The 21,695-nt window shown below is 38.2% G+C and overlaps 1 protein-coding gene across 2 annotated transcripts in view; it reads right to left on the bottom strand.

Annotated features, from left to right (window-relative positions):
* Window positions 1-728: 728 nt before the first annotated feature.
* The window catches only part of APLF (aprataxin and PNKP like factor), a 69,595-nt gene continuing 48,628 nt past the window's right edge, over window positions 729-21,695 (bottom strand). The window contains exons 9-11 of one of the 2 annotated variants that reach the window (XM_055329203.1): window positions 16,341-16,392; window positions 11,210-11,256; window positions 1,963-2,098 (exon numbers count right to left, since the gene is read on the bottom strand). In XM_055329203.1, the coding sequence (XP_055185178.1) occupies window positions 11,221-11,256; window positions 16,341-16,392 (88 nt within the window). In that variant the 3' untranslated portion in view covers window positions 1,963-2,098; window positions 11,210-11,220. Of the gene's footprint in view, window positions 2,099-11,209; window positions 11,257-16,340; window positions 16,393-21,695 lie in introns of both variants that reach the window. The other variant, XM_055329202.1, reaches the window with a different exon arrangement.

Below are 21,695 nucleotides of genomic sequence, written 5' to 3'. Positions count from 1 at the left end.
CTCCAGGCACTCCCCTGCACCCGGCACTGGGAACCACTAATCTACTCTCTATGGGATTTGCCTATTTTGGATATTTCATACAAATTAATTCATATAATACGTGGCCTTTTGTGGCTGGCTCCTCTCATGTAGCACAGTCCTTTCAGGGTTTATCCGTGTTACAGCATGTATCAATCCTTCAGCTCTTTCTCTCAGCCAAAAATTTTTCCATTGTAGAGACACGATGTGTAGAGCCACATTTTGTTTATCTGTTCATCAACTGATGGGCATTTAGGTGTTTCCACTTTTTGACTATTATACCAATTTTATTTATATTTATTTTTTTCAGTAGTCTCCGTGCCCAGCGTGGAACCCAACACAGAGCTCGAACTCACCACCCTGAGACCAAGGCCTGAGCCGGGATTAAGAGTCAGACGCTTAACCGACTGGGCCACCCTGGCGCCCCCACTTTTTGACTATCATAAATAATGCCTCTGTGGACATTGTAAACATGTTTTTGTGTGGACATGTTTTCAATTCTTTCAGGATATATCTATGAGCAGATTAAAAAACACTCGAAGGATTAAGTCGGTGCAGGGATGAAAATAAGTTCAGAGGTCTGTCGAGCCCCCAAGACTAAAGGGACATTGGAAGGGACACGAGTTCCCAAATAACAGAGGTAAAGTCAGAATAATAGGTCTAAAGAAATATTTATCTTGTCTTGGGCAGCTTAAGCTAATTTTAATATTACACAACTAACTTTGAAAGACATTCAGAAACACTGAGAAAACCATTATAAATCTGTCTTGCCCTTTTAAGATATAAATTTCTAGATTGTCTTAGAAAATATTAGTGTTTAGCAAGGACACTTAGCATAGCAATTTATGACGTCAATACTATGCCTACCGCGGCGCTCACATACCCAACTACTATGAAAGATTCTAAACTGGATTTCAAAGATTCTAAGTCACCTAAAATGAAGAGTATTACGGGGCCTAAAGTAGTTTGAGAACAGAGATATATACTTCATAAAATTGGAGAATAAGGGGTTTCTTCTTGAAATAAAAGCCCAGAATCTTGAACACTAGCAGACAGCTTGCTGCCTTTATCTGAGGACAAAAGAACCAACGTCATCTGAGAATTATGGTTAAAAATAATTTTTGTATCTTTTAATGTAGAGACAGAACACAGGGAGTTAAAATAACCACGCAGGACTTTAGTTTTGAAAAAATAAAGTGTCAAATCCTTTGGACTTTCCTACTTTTAAATTCAGACACAGAGTAAATTACCGACGTGAGGCACAAGGCAACATTCCCGGCATATGGTGACAGTTCCACGGTCCAGGTGAATACATTCTCAGCAGCCATTTGATAATGATTTCCCCAAGTTTCAAAGAACAAAAGTAGTGAATGAGGTCATAAAGCTCATATCCAGGGCACTAGAAAAATAACAGGCTGTCATTTTCCAAAGCCTGGTTCTGCCTGAAGAATTGCTTCGATAGCAAGGAAGGAGGCAAGTTCCGCTGCCCGCGCCGTGGTTGGCCGGCTTCCGCTTGCCTCGCGGTACTCAAACTGAGGGTCTTTGGAAAAAAGGAACAGGGCCAAAGCTTTGTGCGACTTATGGCTTTCTGTTTATTCCCAACACAAAAATATATGAAAAATATCACTTATTTCTCTTTAACTCTCTGCCTCCTCTTTCCAGATGCTTTAAACAGGACAGAAAAAGCAAGGCAACAAAAACAAACTCCATCCGCTACACTGAGGGCCGACGTATCAGCGTTTCCTTCACGAAGAGTCCATAGCAAAGTCACGACCATAAAAAGAAGGAAAACAATGGTCACTTAAGTGCTTCCTTAGTTCCTGAATTTTTTCCGTAAAGACTAAATGTGAGCCATATATCATCGCTGAAAAAAGTTACTTTTTCCTTTTCATGAACTTTTTTGCTTCCTTTAAAAGCTCCTCTACATCTTCCTGCTCCTGGTCTTCTTGTTCTGGTTCCCAGTCAGAATCTTCATCTGTGGGTTCATAGTCCTCTTCCTCATCACCAACAAAGCTGTCGTTGAGGCCGCACTCACTGGGCTGCCCACCGTTATCTCCGTCTTCATCTGACATGCTTCTCACTGGGAGAAAAAAAAGAAACAAACCCATTCGGTACACAACGTATCAATCGCCACTCAAACCCGGGCGTAGGGACATGGAATTGCACGATGTCTTTCTCTGACAAGGACTGATTTTACTTAAGACAACACTAAGCACCACAAATTTCTAGAAAGGCAGATAAAAGTACTCTGTTAGAATTCTGTTTTTTTTTTTTTAACATTTATTTGATTCTAACTTTTCCTACCATGAGACTCCTAAAATTAAAATGTCCTGTAAGTAAAATAAATAAATAAATAAATAAATAAATAAATAAATAAATAAAATGTCCTGTGAGATTCCTAATAACAGTTCCTTAACAACATCACAATCAAGGGTCACCTGGGGCCTCAACGGTTGAGCCTCTGCCTTCGGCTCAGGGCGTGACCCCGGGGTCGGTTCAGGACCGAGTCCAGCATCGGGCTCCCCACAGGGAGCCTGCTTCTCCCTCTGCCTGTGTCTCCGCCCCTCTCTCTGGGTCTCTCATGAATAAATAAGTAAAATCATAAAAAAGAAAGAAAAGAAAAAGAAAGAAAGAAATAAAGAAAGAAAGAAAGAAAAGAAAGAAAGAAAGAAAAAAAAGAAAGAAAAGAAAGAAAGAAAGAAGAAAAGAAAGAAAGAAAGAAAGAAAGAAAGAAAGAAAGAAAGAAAAACAGGAAGATTCTGCCTGTGTCTCCGCCCCTCTCTCTGGGTCTCTCATGAATAAATAAGTAAAATCATAAAAAAGAAAGAAAAGAAAAAGAAAGAAAGAAATAAAGAAAGAAAGAAAGAAAAGAAAGAAAGAAAGAAAGAAAAGAAAGAAAAGAAAGAAAGAAAGAAGAAAAGAAAGAAAGAAAGAAAGAAAGAAAGAAAGAAAGAAAGAAAGAAAGAAAAACAGGAAGACCCTCTCTCTGGGTCTCTCATGAATAAATAAGTAAAATCATAAAAAAGAAAGAAAAGAAAAAGAAAGAAAGAAATAAAGAAAGAAAGAAAGAAAAGAAAGAAAGAAAGAAAGAAAAAAAAGAAAGAAAAGAAAGAAAGAAAGAAGAAAAGAAAGAAAGAAAGAAAGAAAGAAAGAAAGAAAGAAAGAAAGAAAGAAAGAAAGAAAGAAAGAAAGAAAGAAAGAAAGAAAGAAAAACAGGAAGATTCTATCTGGAAATCTCTGAATAGCAGGAGACAATTCCTATGATCAACATATGGGTCTAAAAATCACCACTTGTACTTCTGTGTATGCTTTACTTGACTTCCTCCTAAAATGTTCACAATAGATAGATGTGACTTAAATGAAATTCAAGAAATTTGAGAAGGAAAAAACGTCGGATGACAAAAAAATAATTTATCTGTCCTCTTAACTCCCACAGGCCAGACATTTACATCTTTCTTAGTATCGCCATTCATTTGCAGAGAGGACTTGAGACAGCTTATAATAATGTGGTCATAAAAAACAAAACAAAACAAAACAAACAAATAAAAGTAGGAACTAAGATAACATAAAAACCAGAACGTAAACATGTCAGCCTTCGGTTTTACCATGATTATTAGAAACGGAGCCTCAGGTTTCCCCCTGGGTTCCTCGGTGGCCCAGGCCAGGAAGGCTACATAAGGATGTGCACGGTTCTCATTGGCGTGAGCAGCACGTCAGTGCCTCGGGGGAAATTAGCATTGTATTTACTTGTAGACATTTCTCATCTCCTGTAAGCATCCTAAGGGCATGTGTTATGTCTAGCTAATCTCAATTTCCCATAAAACTTTCAGGATGGGGAACATTTAAAAGAACATTTCGAGGGTAGTTTGCAGATGGCAAAGGAGGGAGGAGGAAAGCCCATCACCATCTCTGCTCCTGGGCATTCTGCTCTGGACGGACCTCCTATACGTACCTAGTGATGTCACAGTGAAGTGTGTCCTTTCAGATTCAGAAATTACTCTAGCAGATTTATAAGAGCAACATCCATAAAGCTGAATGAAGAAACTTCAGGTTCTCCTCCTGCTTTATCTGGCTCTTCCTTCTCAGGGTCCTTTGCTGGCTCCTCCTCATCTGCCCAACCTCTAGGTTCTGGAGTGTTCAAGTTTCTGGCTGGGACCTCTTCTCTAACACAGTCCAGTCTTATATCCTGAATTCCCAAACGTATAACCTCGGCCCTGACCACCACCCGAATTCCAGACTCCTCTATCTCACGGCCTACTCAGTGCACGATGCACAGGCATCTGAAACGTAATATTTCCAGAACACAATTCTTGAGGTGCTTCACCAAATCTGGTCATTCTCTTATCACTCTTGAGCATATGATTTCTCCAACCTTCCAAGAATCTTGGAGCCGTCCTTGAATAGCCTCCCCCTGAACACTCCATATCCAGTATGTCCAGAGATCCTATTGGCTCTGCCATCAAAATCTATCTGCCACTTCTCACTAGATCTACTCCATTCTCTGGTCCCCATGCCATCATCTTCTTTCTTCAGTCAATTCCAATGTTTACTAACTAGTTTCTGGCTTCCACTCTTGTCTGCTCTCCACAGAGAAGCCGAACCTTCCAATAGCTTTCTACCTCAGTCTGAATTAAATCTCAAGGTCTTACTTGTAGGTCGTGGCCTCTTAGACCCTATACCACTGGCCCACCACCAGCTTTTCTGATCTCATCTGCTACTCCTTGCTTATTCTCTTGTAATTCTACTCTTTTTCTACTGCTCCTTGAATAGTATAAGCAGCCTTGGATCATCTCGAGGGCTTCTGGAGTCACCGTTCCCCCTGCCTGGCACAGTCGTCCCTCAGATAATCACCTGTCTTGCTGTCCCCTTCAAGCCTCAGCCCTTGTGTCAAATTATCGAGTCCTTTCACGATCCTATCTGAAATGGCACCTGTCCCTCACCACACACACCCCTGCCATCTGTCCTCTTACACAACTTTTTCTTCTTAGCAGTTATCAAACACGACATCACACAGCTGTTTACATGCGCCCTGCCCACCTTTGTGAAATTCTACAAGAGTGAGGTGTTGCCTCTATTGTCTCCTCAGCTCCTACAATGCCTAACACATAGAAGACACTTAAGATATATATTTGTTAGGGATCCCTGGGTGGCGCAGCGGTTTGGCGCCTGCCTTTGACCCAGGGCGCGATCCTGGAGACCCGGGATCGAATCCCACATCGGGCTCCCGGGGCATGGAGCCTGCTTCTCCCTCTGCCTGTGTCTCTGCCTCTCTCTCTCTCTGTGACTATCATAAATAAATAAAAATTTAAAAAAAAGATATATATTTGTTAAATATATGAACAGTTGAACAAATCAACAAATTGCAAATCAACTGAATACCTTTAGTTTTACAGAAACCCTTATTCTAACCTACATTTTAAAAAGACTTTTCATGTATTCATTAGAGAGAGAGCACGCGAGCGTGCACAGGCAAGGGGAGTGGGAGAGGAAGAACCAGGCTCCCCCTTCAGCAGGGAGTGTGACATGGGGCTCCACCCCAGGACCCTGGGATAATGACCTGAGCTGAAGGCAGATGCTTAACCACACCCCGGCTTTTAATCACTTAGCTTGACTGTCAATATAATGAATTATATTAAAGACATTTATCTAAAACCTAACTGAAGGGGCTAAGCCTCAATGAACCCTGGAAGTCTTTAGCAACTTACTGGGCAGGCTCATTTCTTTTCTTTTAAGATTTTATTTATTTATTCATTAGAGATGCAGAGAGAGAGAGAGAGAGAGAGAGAGAGAGGCAGAGACACAGGCAGAGGGAGAAGCAGGCTCCATGCGGGGAGCCCGACGTGGGACTCCATCCCGGGTCTCCAGGATCACGCCCTGGGCTGAAGGCAGCGCTAAACTGTTGAGCCACCCCGGCCGCCCCAGGCTCATTTCTTGAGCAATAAGGTCATGTTATTTGTTCCCTCAAAAAATCATTTATATCTATCAAATCCCCATTTATATAAACATCACATTCATATTCCTTTTTTTTTCTTTTTTTCTTTTATTTAAAATTTTTTATGATAGGCACACAGTGAGAGAGAGAGGCAGAGACACAGGCAGAGGGGGAAGCAGGCTCCATGCACCGGGAGCCCGACGTGGGATTCAATCCCAGGTCTCCAGGATCGCGCCCTGGGCCAAAGGCAGGCGCTAAACCGCTGCGCCACCCAGGGCTCCCTCATATTCCTTTAAATAGGAGGTTCGGAATCTACAAAAAGCGGAATCCATAACAGAACTCCATGTAGCTGGTGGCCAAATTTCATCCATCTCACTTCACATGAACAGGTATTTTGTGCTTTAAGTAGAAGCACCCGAAGAGCCAACCCATGACAAAGGCAAAGTCAGCCCTTTGTCCTTTGTTAGCAGCATTGCTCCCACACTTAACAGGGTATTAGATATGGACCTGTGACCATCCCTCTGGAATCCATTACAATGGATCCTGTTTAGCAAATTCAATTAGTAACTTCAAATATTCCACAATGTAAATGCCAGGGAGAAGGAAGTTTAGGCTTATGTTTTGTTTTGTTTTTTAATTGCTGAAGGTGCTTTTAGCAAAATAATAGTTTCTGCCTTTCAGTGTAATCCGGGCATGCAGTTAGTGAAACTTTACTTATTTGGAAAGTGCTTTGAATGAGTACACTTGTCGATCTGAATTATTACATGATTTCCTGAATCATGGGAATAAACTCAGGAAGTAAGGTTCTGAACTAAATATGACTAGCACTTAACTTAGGAATAAAATGCCTGTCTTTGCCACAAAATAAGTTTTTATGCAAAAGGGAACTAAAGAACACTGAAAGCTTTCTTCAAAAAAAACAAAACAAAACAAAAAAGCCCCACACATGTAGTCTCTAACTGGGCAAGCTGAAACATACAGTATAAATATCTGGATTAAAAGTGACGAAAGTAGTAAAGTTCACATAAACCTTCCTAAAAACTGTTTGCTTTATAAAATTCTCAAAGAAAGCTTCTCATGCAAGGAAGCTGGCTGGTTGGAGAACCAGGCAACACTCATGAGGCGTCGCATCGCAGACTATCCCAAGCCAAGGCTCCAGTATCATACAGAGAATGTCATGGTTGGTGAAAAGCTTATTAAAGGGCAAAAATAATAACAGGGGACATAGCAGGAGCTGTTTAATATTTCTACTCAATAACAAAACATAATTTTTATGTTTTTTTTTGTAGTTATGATGTCCAATAGATTTCCACAGAATTAAAGAGCATAATGCATTTTTGAAAAAAACAAGTGCTTACGTATAACATTCACTTATATAATGACTAGCTGATTTGAAATATAATTTTTTGGCAGGGGGAGTAATTTTTTGGTGGGAGAGTACCCAAGGTGGAGTGGGGCAGAGGGAGAGGGAGAAATCTTAAGTAGGCTCCATGCCCAGCACAGAGTTGATGAGGAGCCTGCTGTGGAGCTGGATCTCATGAGCCCGAAATCATGACCTGTGCAGAAATCAAGGGTCTGTTGCTTACCCAACTGAACCACCCAGGCGCCCCTGAAATACAAGTCTTAAGTGTGTCTGAGAAAATCAGAAGTGAGCTTCTTTCTTCCAAATCCAGGTGAGCTCACATGAAATTAATTTTTTTTCTCTATCTTCACTCGGGAGTTTCTCGCTGCTAGTTATTGCTGTTCTTATGTGGTTGCCCATTCCCCTCATCCAACAAAAAGTCTCTTTAAAAAGCAGCTGTGGTTTAAGAGAAAGAAGACAGACGGACTGGGGAGTAGAAGCCCAAAGATCTGGGTCATAAACAAGCCCATAAACAATGAACAAGTCACTTAACTTAATGGCTTAATGGAATTTATGTTTTTATCTATGAGTCAAAGGATGTTGATTAAATTACTTCAAAAATCCTTTCTGACTCCGAAGTTCTAATTTTAAGGCCAAAGTAAGAATCTTCATTTTCTCTACAAGTCAGTGAAATCATATGAAATGTAGGGAATGTACTGACAGCTTGACTGCATGCAGCAGCACAGGAGAAATAGGCTGTCACTTGTTTTTAAAAACTGATGGATTAACACTGGACTTTCATGATGGAAAATAATCACGCTTACAAAAGTAACAAACTCTTGAAACATGTTTAAAACAATATGAGATTAATTATTTGATGTTAGGTGGTGATTTCTTACTTTTCATGTAGAGGAATGTGCAATATCAGAATAATTCCTAAATTTGTATCTAAACTTTCCTTCACAGTTTAAAATTTCACTGTCAATTCTTACCCCAAGAACATAAGTCTGAAGAGCTAGTGAAGAGTACAAAATGTCAAATGTACGTTGGAAGACATGCTGGTTTTAGCAGAGAGAAAAGATCACTCCAAATTGCTGATTTTTCAAAATAGGTTTCTGGTGTCAGGATCTAAGCCTGTCACCTCAGATGACATCTAAGAGATGCCTCATAGCAGATTTACAGCTTAACATCAATAACTCTTCAGATTTTATTTTCCTTTCTTTTCCAGTAAATCTGAGGACTAATTAGGATAGTAATTCTCATTAAGTAAAAAAACTTTTGGCCCAATATTCTAAAGATGAAAATGTACTCCACACCATAAGAATAAACACTTTTTTAAATACTTCATTTTACTACTAAATACTCATCTTTCTCATGCACCAAGCCATGAGTTGGGTATTCATAATTTAGCCTTGGAAAAGCAGCTTGTCTATTCTGATCGACTCTATTTACATGAAGTTTATTTCTCTTTTTAGATCCCATTGCACTTGCCTTTTTCGTATCCCCAAATCTCTCCACTTTCCCCACACTAAGCAGCAGTTTGTAGAATCTTTTTTTTTAAATTTTTTTTAATTTTTATTTATTTATGATAGAGAGAGAGAGAGAGAGAGAGAGAGAGAGAGAGAGAGAGGCAGAGACACAGGCAGAGGGAGAAGCAGGCTCCATGCACCGGGAGCCCGATGTGGGATTCGATCCCGGGTCTCCAGGATCACGCCCTGGGCCAAAGGCAGGCGCCAAACTGCTGCGCCACCCAGGGATCCCAGTTTGTAGAATCTTATTTAAGTTCCATTAATTTCTATAATAGCTTTCTAGAACTATGGGTTCTACTGCTGGAAGAAAAGTATATATAAGCAAATGTGTGCAAATAATTGCAGAACTAGAGGAATATTAAAATAGCTATTGTAGGGATCCCTGGGTGGCACAGCGGTTTGGCGCCTGCCTTTGACCCAGGGCACGATCCTGGAGACCCGGGATCGAATCCCACATTGGGCTCCCGGTGCATGGAGCCTGCTTCCCGGTGCATGGAGCCTGCTTCTCCCTCTCCCTCTGCCTATGTCTCTGCCTCTCTCTCTCTCTGTGACTATCATAAATAAATAAAATTTTTAAAAAAACATTTAAAAAAAATAAAATAGCTATTGTAGATAGCTAAATTTTCAGCCATGGATGGTATCGATACCCTAGAATAATACATATCACATAATAATAAAAGCCAGAACGACTCTGATAATCAGATAATAAAATGCTGATGATAATTTCTTTAAATGCTGTTAACAGGTAAGGTAGCTAAGAAAGCATAAAAGTTTCCTGGCATTGGTTACTCTTGCATTCAACAGCTTATGCCAAAAGCACAGCACTCTTTAAAAAAAGTGTGGAAAGTTAGTGAAATTTTAAATCAATCAGATATACAAGAAGCGTAATAGAGGACAGTAGTCAAATCTACAAAAAACAAAATACACTCTATAAATTGCTGCATGTGTGGAAGAATTCTGGAGAAGGAAATGTTTTAGGAGGGTTACAAATCAGAAGCTAAATAGTAAGCGTTTCATGCGGTTTTTGTAACATTGGCACTATATTAAATTGTATTGTCTTACTGTGTAGCCATGGAACCCCACCTCACACTCAACATTTACACTGGAAAACAAAAACATGAACTCCCCACGCGGTTCTTCTTGATCTCCACGGTATGTAAATATCATCCCCAGCCTCCTGATAAATTGTATTATAATTCTGAGTGATCACTGTTTCCTTTCCTTTTATGTCATCCCAGCTCCCAAACCAATTAGTTGGCGAATCTGATTTTTCCTTCAAAATCCCACTGTATCTAATCCTATCCTTCCATTCTCGTGGTGACCACCCTTGCTCTGGCCCTTTATTCAACTATTAGCTCAGATAAAATGAGTTGTGTCTGAAATACTAAAGCTTCAAAGTGTGTTTCAATGAGAATCTTCGAGTGGAATTCTCTTCCTGGTTGTTGCCTGTTGGTTCCGCGGGGGCTGTTTATGCGCAGACAAGGGGCCCTGCAGGATTCGCACTTTAGTCTCTCATTCTGTGAGCAGAAATACTGTGTACCAAATTGGCCTCTGCATTATATAGATGATATGAAGGAGCCAGCATTTGTTAAAGGTAGAAAGTATTCGAGTTCGGAAGCAGGGGGAAGAGGAGGGTGATCGAGGTGGCTGTGCCTTGGGCTCAAGGACATTTGATGGTCGATTCTCTGCCCTCTGTCCTCCCTCCTTCCCTTTCCCTGTGGTTCTGAAGGTGAACCTACCCTAGATCCAGAGGTGGAGTAAACTAATCAGTGGTCTTAGTGATTCATCCAAGAGTAAGAATGTGATCTAAACTAATAAAAAAAATTTTTTTTCATCTATTTTTCCTAGGAATAATGAGAGCTAAAGTTATTCATCCCCTCTCTCTCCTTAGATGCAAACACGGGTACTGAATAAGGATGCGTATAGTCCCTTCCTGGGTAGAGGAGCCAGTCTTAGGGTGGTAATGACCCCTCTAAAGACAGAATGATGGAAGAAAATTGGGTCCTTGGTGACATTACTGACATTACTAATGAGCCAAAGCAGTAAATCTTGTCTAAATCCATCCCTACTTCTGGATTTTTCACTTAAATAGGTCAATAAGTTCTCATTATCACTTAGGTTGAGATTTTTTTTTTTTTTTCAGGAACTGGCCAGTGAAAGAATTCTAAAGGATACAAGGATAAATATATATGGTTGTGCAATGATTACAGAAAACATTTGGCATTTAAAAAAAATTACCACTTTGTTCTAATCTAAGAAAAATCATTAAAATCAGCAAATTCATAGAAGCAGGGATTAAAACAATTCACATAACTGGAAATTGTATCTAGGTTGAACAAGAGAATCATTTGAAGGTTTCATTTTGTTTCCTGAAGTAGAATTGCTTACCTGGAAGTGTACTATGTCTGTATTCTATCTTGTGCTGGGGATTCTTCCTAAAAAAAAAAAAAAGGGAGAGACAAAGCAAAAATAAGATCTAGTTTTCTAATCACTAAAAATTAGTAAAACTATTTAAACTAGAACAATAGCAAAGATTAAACTAAACACTCACTTACCTACAAATAAAATTAAGGTCCCAATAAGCCTCTTACTGAAAAGCACTTGCTTTTGTTGTTGTTGCTAACTATAGTCATGCTGTATAAAAGCATTAGCTTTTTAATTACATTTATTAAGTGCCTATTACATGCCAGGCATATTTCTAGATGCAGAGATATACTGGTGAACCAAACAAAAGTTTTTTCCTCCTGACTTACTAGAGAAAAACAGCCTGAGACAAAGTACAATGTATCATATCCCCAAAATATAACATACTGTGTTTCTCAACTGTCAATGCCACAAACCACCTCTATAAAAATACAATATATCATATATGAAATATAGAACACAAAATATCAAATGTGTGTGCCTGCATGTGTTTGTAATGTCTAAAAAGATTTTTAAGGTTCTTCTTAAATCCAAGATAAATGCATTTAAGTCATGTCTCCGAAGATCCCAAACTGTTAAGAGAAAACAGCAAAGTCAATTTGCAGGGAGAAATTTACACGAAATATTCCAAAGTAACAAAAACCCAACAAACTATTGTTTGGGTATCTATTTTTGAGTATATGTACTTAAGATCTCTTTTATTATTTTATTAGTTAATGCTGGGGTACACGCTACACATACAAGACATTCTCCAGATAATCCAGACCTGCCCGGGCAGCAAAAATCCAAAGCAGTTACTGGTCGATCATGACCCACGTGATGGGCCCCTCTCTCTCGAGGGACTAACACGGGAAAGCGGGGCGCACACCAACAATAGGTATGTGCTGAGGTGCGCGGCTCATAGGAAGCTATTGTGAGGATTCATGAAGAATACAGAGCACGTCCTTAACCGACAGGCGTGCTAAGTTGTAAGTAATTAATGCTGGCCATTGACACATCCATCATTGGTTCAAAAAATAGCCAGGGGCACTAATTACATGTCAGGTTGTGTAATCAGGTGTGACATTTCTCATTGCTAATATCTCTTCTTTTGGGGGGATCACTCTTCCTATACTGTCAGCATGAAACACCGTACAAGGCTTCAACCACATAGTTAATTAAGGGTCATAACTCATCAGTTTTGAAAAATGGAAAAAGGATTCTAAAGAAGATTGTGTATTTGGGATCATTAACCCAAATCTGACCTTTTATGGGAAGAGAAACTTCCAAGTTGGGAAAAATAAACTGGACAACTTAAATGTGGCAAAGGGAGGTGCAAATGAACAGAGCTGCAGTGATGATTTGTGGGAAGACGGAACACGCAGGCACAGCTCACGGACCTGTTTAATTCAGTCTTCATTAAAATGCAATTAATGTTGGACATGTCAGGGAGGAGGAATGCAAACACGAGGGACATTAATACCAAAGTTCATCTTCACCAATAACCTAGAAGACAGCTGTTGGTCATTTGAGATTGTTTTTGGTAGCCTTTCAAAAATCTTTTTTTGTATTGAGTATGAAAACTAAATACACTGGTACCTTTTTGTTTTGGAAAAAGAAAAAAACCAAAAACCAAACCTACTAAATATTAGCAGGATTAGAACACTGAAATTCCATGTAATTTTGCTGAGATTCTACAAGTGTTAGCAATTCTATACAGATGTCCCATTGTTGTTATTATTATTACTATTTACAGTCTTTTTAAGATTTAAAATCTTTTTCTCCTTCACTACATATATACATATTTTTTCAGGTTCCAAGCAGTCTTAACTTTCTCCACTTTGCCTTTAATAATTAAGAAAAAATTTATTGAAAAGCTCTTCCTACCATATTCTAAGTTCAAATCATACCTCCTTCAGGAAGGTAATTCTGATCATCGCTGGCACACAGGTCTAGGATATCTTGTCTGTATCTATCATTTGGTACTCACTACGTAATTTCTTATATTGTCATCTAAATTTTCAACAGAAGTGTGTGTGTGTGTGTGTGTGTGTGTGTGTGTGTGTGTGTGCGCCCACACGCATGCACGTGTATTATCTCCATGGAGTTTTCTTGTACCTTTTAATATCTTTTATAGCACCTTTCACAAGGAAGCATTCATCTGTAGTTTTAACAAATTTACTAAAATGTAGATTTTTTTCAAGGAAAAAATTTAATTAGGTTTTTGAGTTTAGAAAATGATGGAATATTTTGTATTTTCCTACTTAATAAGAAAAAAAGAAACTTGTCTTTGCTGACTTTACTATTATTTCTTAAAATAACTATTGAAAACAATTTGAAAGAATTATTTGCAATACAAACTCAAGTTTAAAATTCTCATTGGTCAGAGTATAAAAAAGCAGCTTCTAGTAATTTCTAGACTGATAATAAGTGCTTTTGAGTTCACATTAACACTTAATATTTTTATGGTAATCCTATTCCATGGATCCTGATGTTTTCAGAAGCCTAGCCTCTGAAAGGCAGTTTTTCTACCGGGAATATGCCAGAGAATGCCTATTCTCATTAGGTTGAAAAGAATGTCAATGGGCTGAAATCACTTTGCCTTCACACTTACAAAGTTAATAATCAAAGTACTAACCGAATCTTTTTATACAAACCCAAGACTAAAACATGTATTTCCTGCCACTGATAATTCCTATGACTTCCCCAGGAAACCATGAAAATATAACAATCATATTAAGCAGACTCCACTGCAATCAGGTTCCTGAGATCTTGACTGGTCAACATCATCAAACACTTAGCTCTACTCAGTCAATCATGCAAGGAACACAGGAACATGGAGTCCTTCACAAATGCTTAAGACAGATAGATGCCACTGTGTTTTGGACCTGTTCTCGTCTGGCTGGGTGAACTCAGAATCACTGGCATTGCCATGGAAGGGTGGTTTCAGGATCAGAAGAGCTGATTATGAATTCAAACTTTTGCTGGTCGTGTGATTCTCAGAAAGTCCTATAAACCAAGTTGCCATACTGCTTGGCTCACACAGGGTTGTTCCAAGGGTTAAATCAAGTAGTATGTATAAACACTTGTAGGCTATTAAGTATATTCCACGTGTCAGCTATTTTTATAGAAACAGAAATTAATTTTACTTTAAGATAGACAATGTTTGGAAACTCGGTGTGCCAGTGAAAGTAACTGCCAATTAATACTAAAGAGCTGAATTTTGTTTTCAATGATACATATTATTATGATTGAATATTTTCCCCCTCCTACTTCACATATTTATGGAATATTTTCTAACATTCACCTATGCGTATCTCATCTTCAAAAATCAGTCATTTCATAACAAGGCACAATGTCTTTTTCATATAACCCTGGGTTAAGGCTAAATGGTAATTTTGTGCAGCCCTTGGGGGGCATATGAGCATTTGAAATAACTTTCAAAGATAATGTGAAATTCTGCTCAGGACTTTTTCCTAATAATGAATGGAAATACTCAGGCTTCATTCATAAAAGATTTACACCCATCTTTTTCACAAATGGCATTTTCTGTAACTTAGCAGGCCTCAAAATCCTTTCTGAATTGTTGTCCGTTTTTTTCTTTTGCATTACTATTAATTATTAATGGTAATCTTTGGTTTCTTTTTTTTTAATCTTTGGTTTCTAAACATAAAATTATACAGCCATAACCACACCAGCATTGCAGAAGCTGTTATATATTAAAATATACATTTTCTAAAAAAAAAAAATTCTGATCTTAATGATAATGGCACTTGAATAAATATTTATCTGAAGGAAGAACACTCCAGGAAGAGGAAATAGAAATGTCTATAAATTTGCTAAGGCTCTATGGGAAACAAGCTAAGGTATTTGGAAAAACATTCAAATGCAGATTTGAATAGCTCAGAGAGAATGAATGAGAAAACAGTAGGAAATGAGGTCAGAAAAGGCCTTGTAAACTATAGTCAAGAGTTTTGTAGGAAAGTATTGGGAGATTTTGAGTAAGAAAACATGATACGACTTACTTTTAGAGAATTACTCCAGTTGCTTATGGAAAACTGGAGGGCAAGAGGTCTCCGTTAAGAAGCTATTGCAGTACTTTAGAGTTAGAGGTAAGGGGTAGTGGTTAGGACTAAAATGGCAGAGGGAGGGGAAGGGAGAAGTGGTCAGGATCCTAATTATTTTCAAGGTTGAAATGGCAAGAACCGCTGATGGGACTGAGTGATGTGAAGAAAAGGGAAGAAATCAAGGCTGCTTGTAGGTTTGGAGCATAAACACTGTGTGAATGGTAAAGTCATTTGGACAGGTGGAGAAACCTTGGGGAAGAATCGTTTTAATGATAAAAATCCAGAGTTCTGTTTCAGATGTAATAAGTTTGAACTACCTATTTTATAACCAAGCATATGCGTCTGGAGTCATTAAATTCAATCAGGTGCCCTCAGGAGTAAGAACAGAATACAGAAATGCCTCACTCAGGGAACTGAACCCTGTGGCTCTGTGATAATCACAGGTAGGGAAAAAGAAGAGGAGGCAGCAAAGAAGACTAAGGAAGAGCAGGCCAGGAACCTCACCGGTCTGGCTCTGTGGACATGAATAAATCACTCTGTACTCCTGATATCCCCACTACTGAGTGCAGGACCCTGGAACACTCAGCTGTTGGATTTTGGGAGAACATGGGGACTCAAGTGTGGCTATGTGGAGTGGAGTGAATGTGGCAGGTATTTCTCTTCAGGAAATGAATCCAGAAATAGGAATAGACGATGACAGTGAAAATTGGAAGGATGTGCATAAGACGGTGGTTGAAAGTACCTGTGAAGTCATCAAGCTATAAGGATATACCAACGGGGCTATTAGATTAAGTGTGGCTGATCTCACTGAATCCATGTTGAAACATCCATCCAGGATTCATTCAGTGTCAACGATGGTGAAGGGGATGTGTGGCACTGAGAACAAAGTCTTCCTGAGCCTCCCGTGTATCCTGAATGCTCAGGGCTTAACCAGTGTGATCAACCAGAAGCTGAAGGATGATGAGGTTGCTCAGCTCAAGAAAAGTACAGATAAAAAAACAAAACAAAACAAAACAATCAAAACAAAACAAAACAAAAAGTACAGATACCTTGTGGGACATCCAGAAAGACCTAAAAGATCTGTGACTTCCAGCTTCTAGGCTGTAGAAATTTAAAATTATAATGTGATTAACTGTGAGCCTTCAGTTTTTCATTCATATACATGGATCATAGTTTGCTTTTATCTTCCTAAATATGGGAATCTGGGCTCACAAAATCAAAGCCCATGCTTGGTTTAATGGTTGCAATATGAGCCCTTGAACAAATAAAATTAACTATTGTAGTGTGCTTCTAAAAAATAAATAAAAAATGAAACCTATTTATTTTGCCTTAAATAAAATAATATGTATTTATGTTAAACATACATTCCTAATTTTTATGAAGCAGCTCCAAAAAAATCAGTATCTTTTGGTTTGAAGCATACACCTGTACATATAATCAATTAAGACAATATTGCAATAATTTGGAACATTTTTCAAAAATAAAAGAGGAGAGGTGCCTGGGTGGCTTAGTCGATTGAGTGACCAACTCAGCCTTGGCTCAGTTTATCATCTCAGGGTGCTGAGACTGAGCCCCACATCAGGCTCTGAGCTGGGCGTGGAGTCTGTTGGGATTTTCTGTCCCTCTCCCTCTGCCCCTCTGTCCCTGCTCGTGTGCAAGTGTACGTGCTCTCTCTCTCTAAATAAAAAATATAAATTAAAAAAAGAGGAAATAGCAAAAAATTTCAGATCATAGATATAAATTTGGATCAGTAAATAACAAAAGATAATGAATTTACTTACTATCAAATAGACTTTTTTTAAAATGAATTATGCTTGTTGCAAAACACTGTGTTCTTTCAACTATACAGATCATGTTGCAAATTCATTACAGTGAGAGCACTTATAATTGATAATATACTTCCTTACGTCATCCCTCTTAGAAAGTATTATAATTTAAAAATATAAAGTAGGTCATTGGCTTCCAAAAAACACCAAGGTACCAATACTTTCATTTGCATAATTCATATCTGCCTTAAAATTTTAAGTCTGAGGCAAGGTATGTGAGTTAACTTTATATTTTCACACTAAACTGGTTGATGATGGATTCTATTCATTTCAGTGTACATATATTCCAAGGTTAGTGCCCAATTTAACAAACAAGAACAGGAGTAATGCACTGCATAAAATCCAATTACACACCAGAGGAAGTGAATGAGTCAGAGGCAGGCGCGGCAATCACTGGTTATATTAGACATTAAGTATCTAATGTTCTAATTCACACAAGTACCTTAAGCTAATCAAACACATTAAACTGACAAAGTCTTCTGACAGACTATGGCGTAAGGCACAAAAGGAATAAATCAGATTTATTAAATGGGCAACACACTTAAAATGACAACATTAATTCTTTCATATTACCATTTTTCCGGGTTGACTTAATTTTGTGAGGCTTAAAAAAGTATAATGTCAGAGGAAATTTTAGTAATGCCTGTTGTCTAGATAAGAATACAATTTAGTGATTAAGTATCTTTTTTAAACATCAATCTCTTATATGGGCCTGAGAATCTTTATTTTTACTATAGTACACATTTTTAATATATGATTCATATTGTTTGTCTTACTCATGGGATGGGATGGCTAAAAATGAACTATATCCATATATGTATACTTTGGTGTTTTCATATTTGCTTTATTGTTATAAGAACTTCGACCACAGATGGCAATACTTGGAAATAAAATACAGTATCATGTAAGTTCAGGTGGTTAACACAGTACCAGATTATTTAGTGTACTGTACAGGGTTGAGATCACCTATATATTTCAAAAAGAGAAACTAAATTGCACATTCAAGGGATTAGAAGGTAAAACTGGAAAGCAAAAAAACCAAAAAACAAGCAAAAAAACAACTTAGTATTTCACTTGAGAGACCGTTTTTACTTGAGAATTTGTCTTGTGAAGGCAAATCTTCAAATATAAAAAGCAAACAAAAATGTTTCAATCATAAACTTCATCTCCCTTCCAAATGTTGTCAACCATCATGGAAAACAGGCTTATCATTGCTCTACTTTTGGAATATATGTATTTACTTTTGTAAATATAATCATTTCTGGCTGATTTTTGTGGGTTATTTTATGATCTGTGAGACACCAATATTTTTCTTCTGTGGCTATAGGAAAAATCTAGCATGCATTTACAGAAAATTTTGCTTTTAAGCAAGCCAAATTAGAACATTTTATCATTCTGATACAGTATGCTTATATTCTAGCACTGCGGAAATAAAAACCTGGCCCCATGATAGTCATTCCTGCCTGGGGTGCCATGTAAGCAAACCAACACTTCGATGACTTTGATGTCCCTATAAATGTTCCACTTGACCAGAAACATAATATATCCAGTCTGCCAGTCCCCAAATGCCATACCAGTTCTGGGCTCTATAATTCTTCCTCTTTCTTCTCACCTCAAATAAGGCTGACTATGTGGCCCCGGCTAATCAGATATTTTCTGTTTTTCTCTTCCTTGCTCTTGATTCATTATCCTTAGTTTCCCACCTTCCAACCCATTCTGCAGTTCTCTGAACAGAGACCATTTACTTCGTGAAGTGTTAAATAAAGTTTCTTTGTATTACTTGCCTTCTTTAATAATATTTAACAGCACTAAACAGTACGTGGCTTAAAAATGATATATATTTTTGGGTGCCTAGGTGGATCAGTCAGTTAAGTGTCTGCCATCAGCTCAGGTCATGATCCTGGAGTCCTGGGCTGGGGCCTGGCATCAGCTCCCTGCTCAGTGGGGAGCCTGCTTCTCTCTCTCTGCCTCCTGCTTCCCCCCACTTGTGCTCATCCCTCTCTCACTTGTTCTCTCTCAAAAAAAAAAATAAATAAAATCTCCTTTAAAAATGATATATTCTTGCAAATCAAGATTATTAGAGAGTAAACTGCTAAAACTAAAGTGATGTTATAATCAATGACATACCTACTAGATCATGTTTTTTGCCTAAATAGTAATAAGAATGTGACAAAAAAGGATATATAAAAACATGTATCATGCTTCCACAACCAGGGTTTATTATTTTGATGATCTGAAAAATTCACAGTTTCTTCAATCACAGTACCTTATCTGGAGATCTTTTTTTTCCTAACTCCAAAATATTACTTTGTCACATTTGAATAAAAAACAAATACTGTTAATACTTTAGAAAGCCATGATAGGAGTGCCTGGGTGGTTCAGTTGATTAAGCATCTGCTTTTGGCTCAGGTCATGATCTCAAGGTCCTGGGGTGGAGCCCTGCATTGGGCTTTCCTGCTCAGCAATGAGTCTGCTTCTCTTTCTACCTCTGCCCCTCTTCCCTGCTTGTGTACTCTCTCTCTCTCTCTCTCTAATATATAAATAAATAATAAAATCTTAAAAAAAATAATAATAATGGTGGAGTCGGGTCTGCCACAGAGAAATGCTGGAATGGAGGAGGGAAGAGACTTAGTTTTGATTTCACTGGCTTTGGAGTCTTAGGCAGCTCACTTAACCTTTATTTGTAAAATAGTAGTCAGAGTAAGTGATCATATCTAATGTTCTCCCAGAATCTGTCTGAACTGTAATTAAAACTAACAAGGTAAAAAAATCTTCAGATTTTATTTCCAATTTGAACCAAGACACCAAGTAGCTCAGCAATGAAAAAAATACACTCTATGTATATATAAACGTATTTAGATACAGATCTGAAAGTTTCTATTAGCATATGTGGGTCACTGGTATTGGAATAATTTCTCTTGCCTACTGCTGCTCTGACGTCTCTTAGAGAGACTGATGACATTGAGGCAGTGATTTTTGATGTTATTTTTGACAGTATTTGACATTTGATTATTCTTAGGAAGGTTTTGTATTTTACGTTTATTCTTCTCAAGAATAGGCACATTTGGATTTTGCTTCTGAGAAGGTCATAAGGCATCATGGCGGGACAATATTCTTAACAACTAGGAAAAAAAGCCTGATAAACTGTAAAAATTGTTTTTATGACAGAACTGTGAGAGCAATGAGAATTTTGGAATATCTAAAATTCCACAGAGAAAAAGCCCTTCCTAGGTTAGCTGACAATCACTGGCTCTTTTCTTCTCTGGTTGTCTTTGTCAATTGGTGGGGGCTGAAGAATAAGATTTGAGTCATCTAGAGGAACTCTAGTTGAGGAAAAGAGAAACCCCATGGTCTCATGGGGTTGTCATGACAATCTGAAAACTAAAAGAACCCCAAACACCAGGCTGATTTTTTTCTAAGAAATATTTGCTGAATTCCAGGGAAGTATGAGAGGTTTAAGGACTGCATCTGAAACTCAAAATGGTAGAATGAAATCTCTAATTCATGTCATGTTTCAGAGATGAAGTCCCACTAGGGAGAAAGGATCTACAACAAACATAATTAGTCTCCCCTCAAGAAATGTGCCAGATTTTAGGCTGCACAGGTGATAGCCTACTTGGCTAAACTCAGAATCTCTAAGGGAAGTTTCAGAGCTGAGAGAACAGAGACCTGCTTTTCTGTCAACAATCTAGACATGTCATGCCCAATGAGCATGGATAAACCAAAGACAGACCGAGTTTTCTTAAGATATCAACCTAGGTATTACTTATCCAAATCTCTGACTGGACAGAGATGACTAGCTCCTATCTGCCAAATAGGGAAGTAGGGGGTGAGGTAGGCCGACTGATGGAAGAGAACATGTATAAAATACAGCATCCGAAATTATAAAGTCTTTGGGTAGGTTCATTAGTGGTCTAGACACATGAGAAGAGAGAATTACTAAACTCTAAGATAAGCAACAACAAATATCCAATCTGAAGCACAGAGGCAAAAAAAAAAAATGGAAAGAATAAAACAATGTGTAAGAGACATATGGGATGGACTCAAAAGACTCGATATGGTTAATTGGAGTGGAGAAATGAGGGAAGACACAGAGTGGGGCAGAACAATATCCAAGGGATGAGGTAACAGCTAAGCAATTTCCTCAAACTAACAAAGACAGCAACCTGCAAAAAAGCTCAGTGAACCCCAAACAACATGAATGTCAAAAAAAAAATCATACCTAAACACATGAAAGTAAAAGCAACAAGGGGAGCCCAGCTGGCTTGGTGGGTAGAACATGAGACTCTTAATGTTGGGGTCATGAGTTTGAGCTCCATGTTGAGGGTTGATTAAAAAAAAAAAAAAAAAAGCAATGATAAAAATCTTTAAAATGACCAAAGGAAAAGCATGTTCATTTCAAAGCAACAATAAGACAAACAAGTAACTTTCAACAGAAACTATGGATGAAGGAGTTGATGGAACACCCTCAAGTTGATGGAAAAAAAGCAAAGGTGCCAGGCTAGAATTCTATACCCAGTGAAAAGAGCCATCAATCGATCCACCAATCAGAACATACTCAGACACACAAAATTTGAA

The sequence above is a fragment of the Nyctereutes procyonoides genome, unplaced genomic scaffold (genome assembly GCF_905146905.1).
Source record: "Nyctereutes procyonoides isolate TBG_1078 unplaced genomic scaffold, NYPRO_anot_genome, whole genome shotgun sequence".
Classification (NCBI taxonomy): Eukaryota; Metazoa; Chordata; class Mammalia; order Carnivora; family Canidae; genus Nyctereutes; species Nyctereutes procyonoides.
The sequence above is the reverse complement of the archived record's forward strand: the minus strand, read 5'-3'. Positions and strand labels throughout refer to the sequence as shown.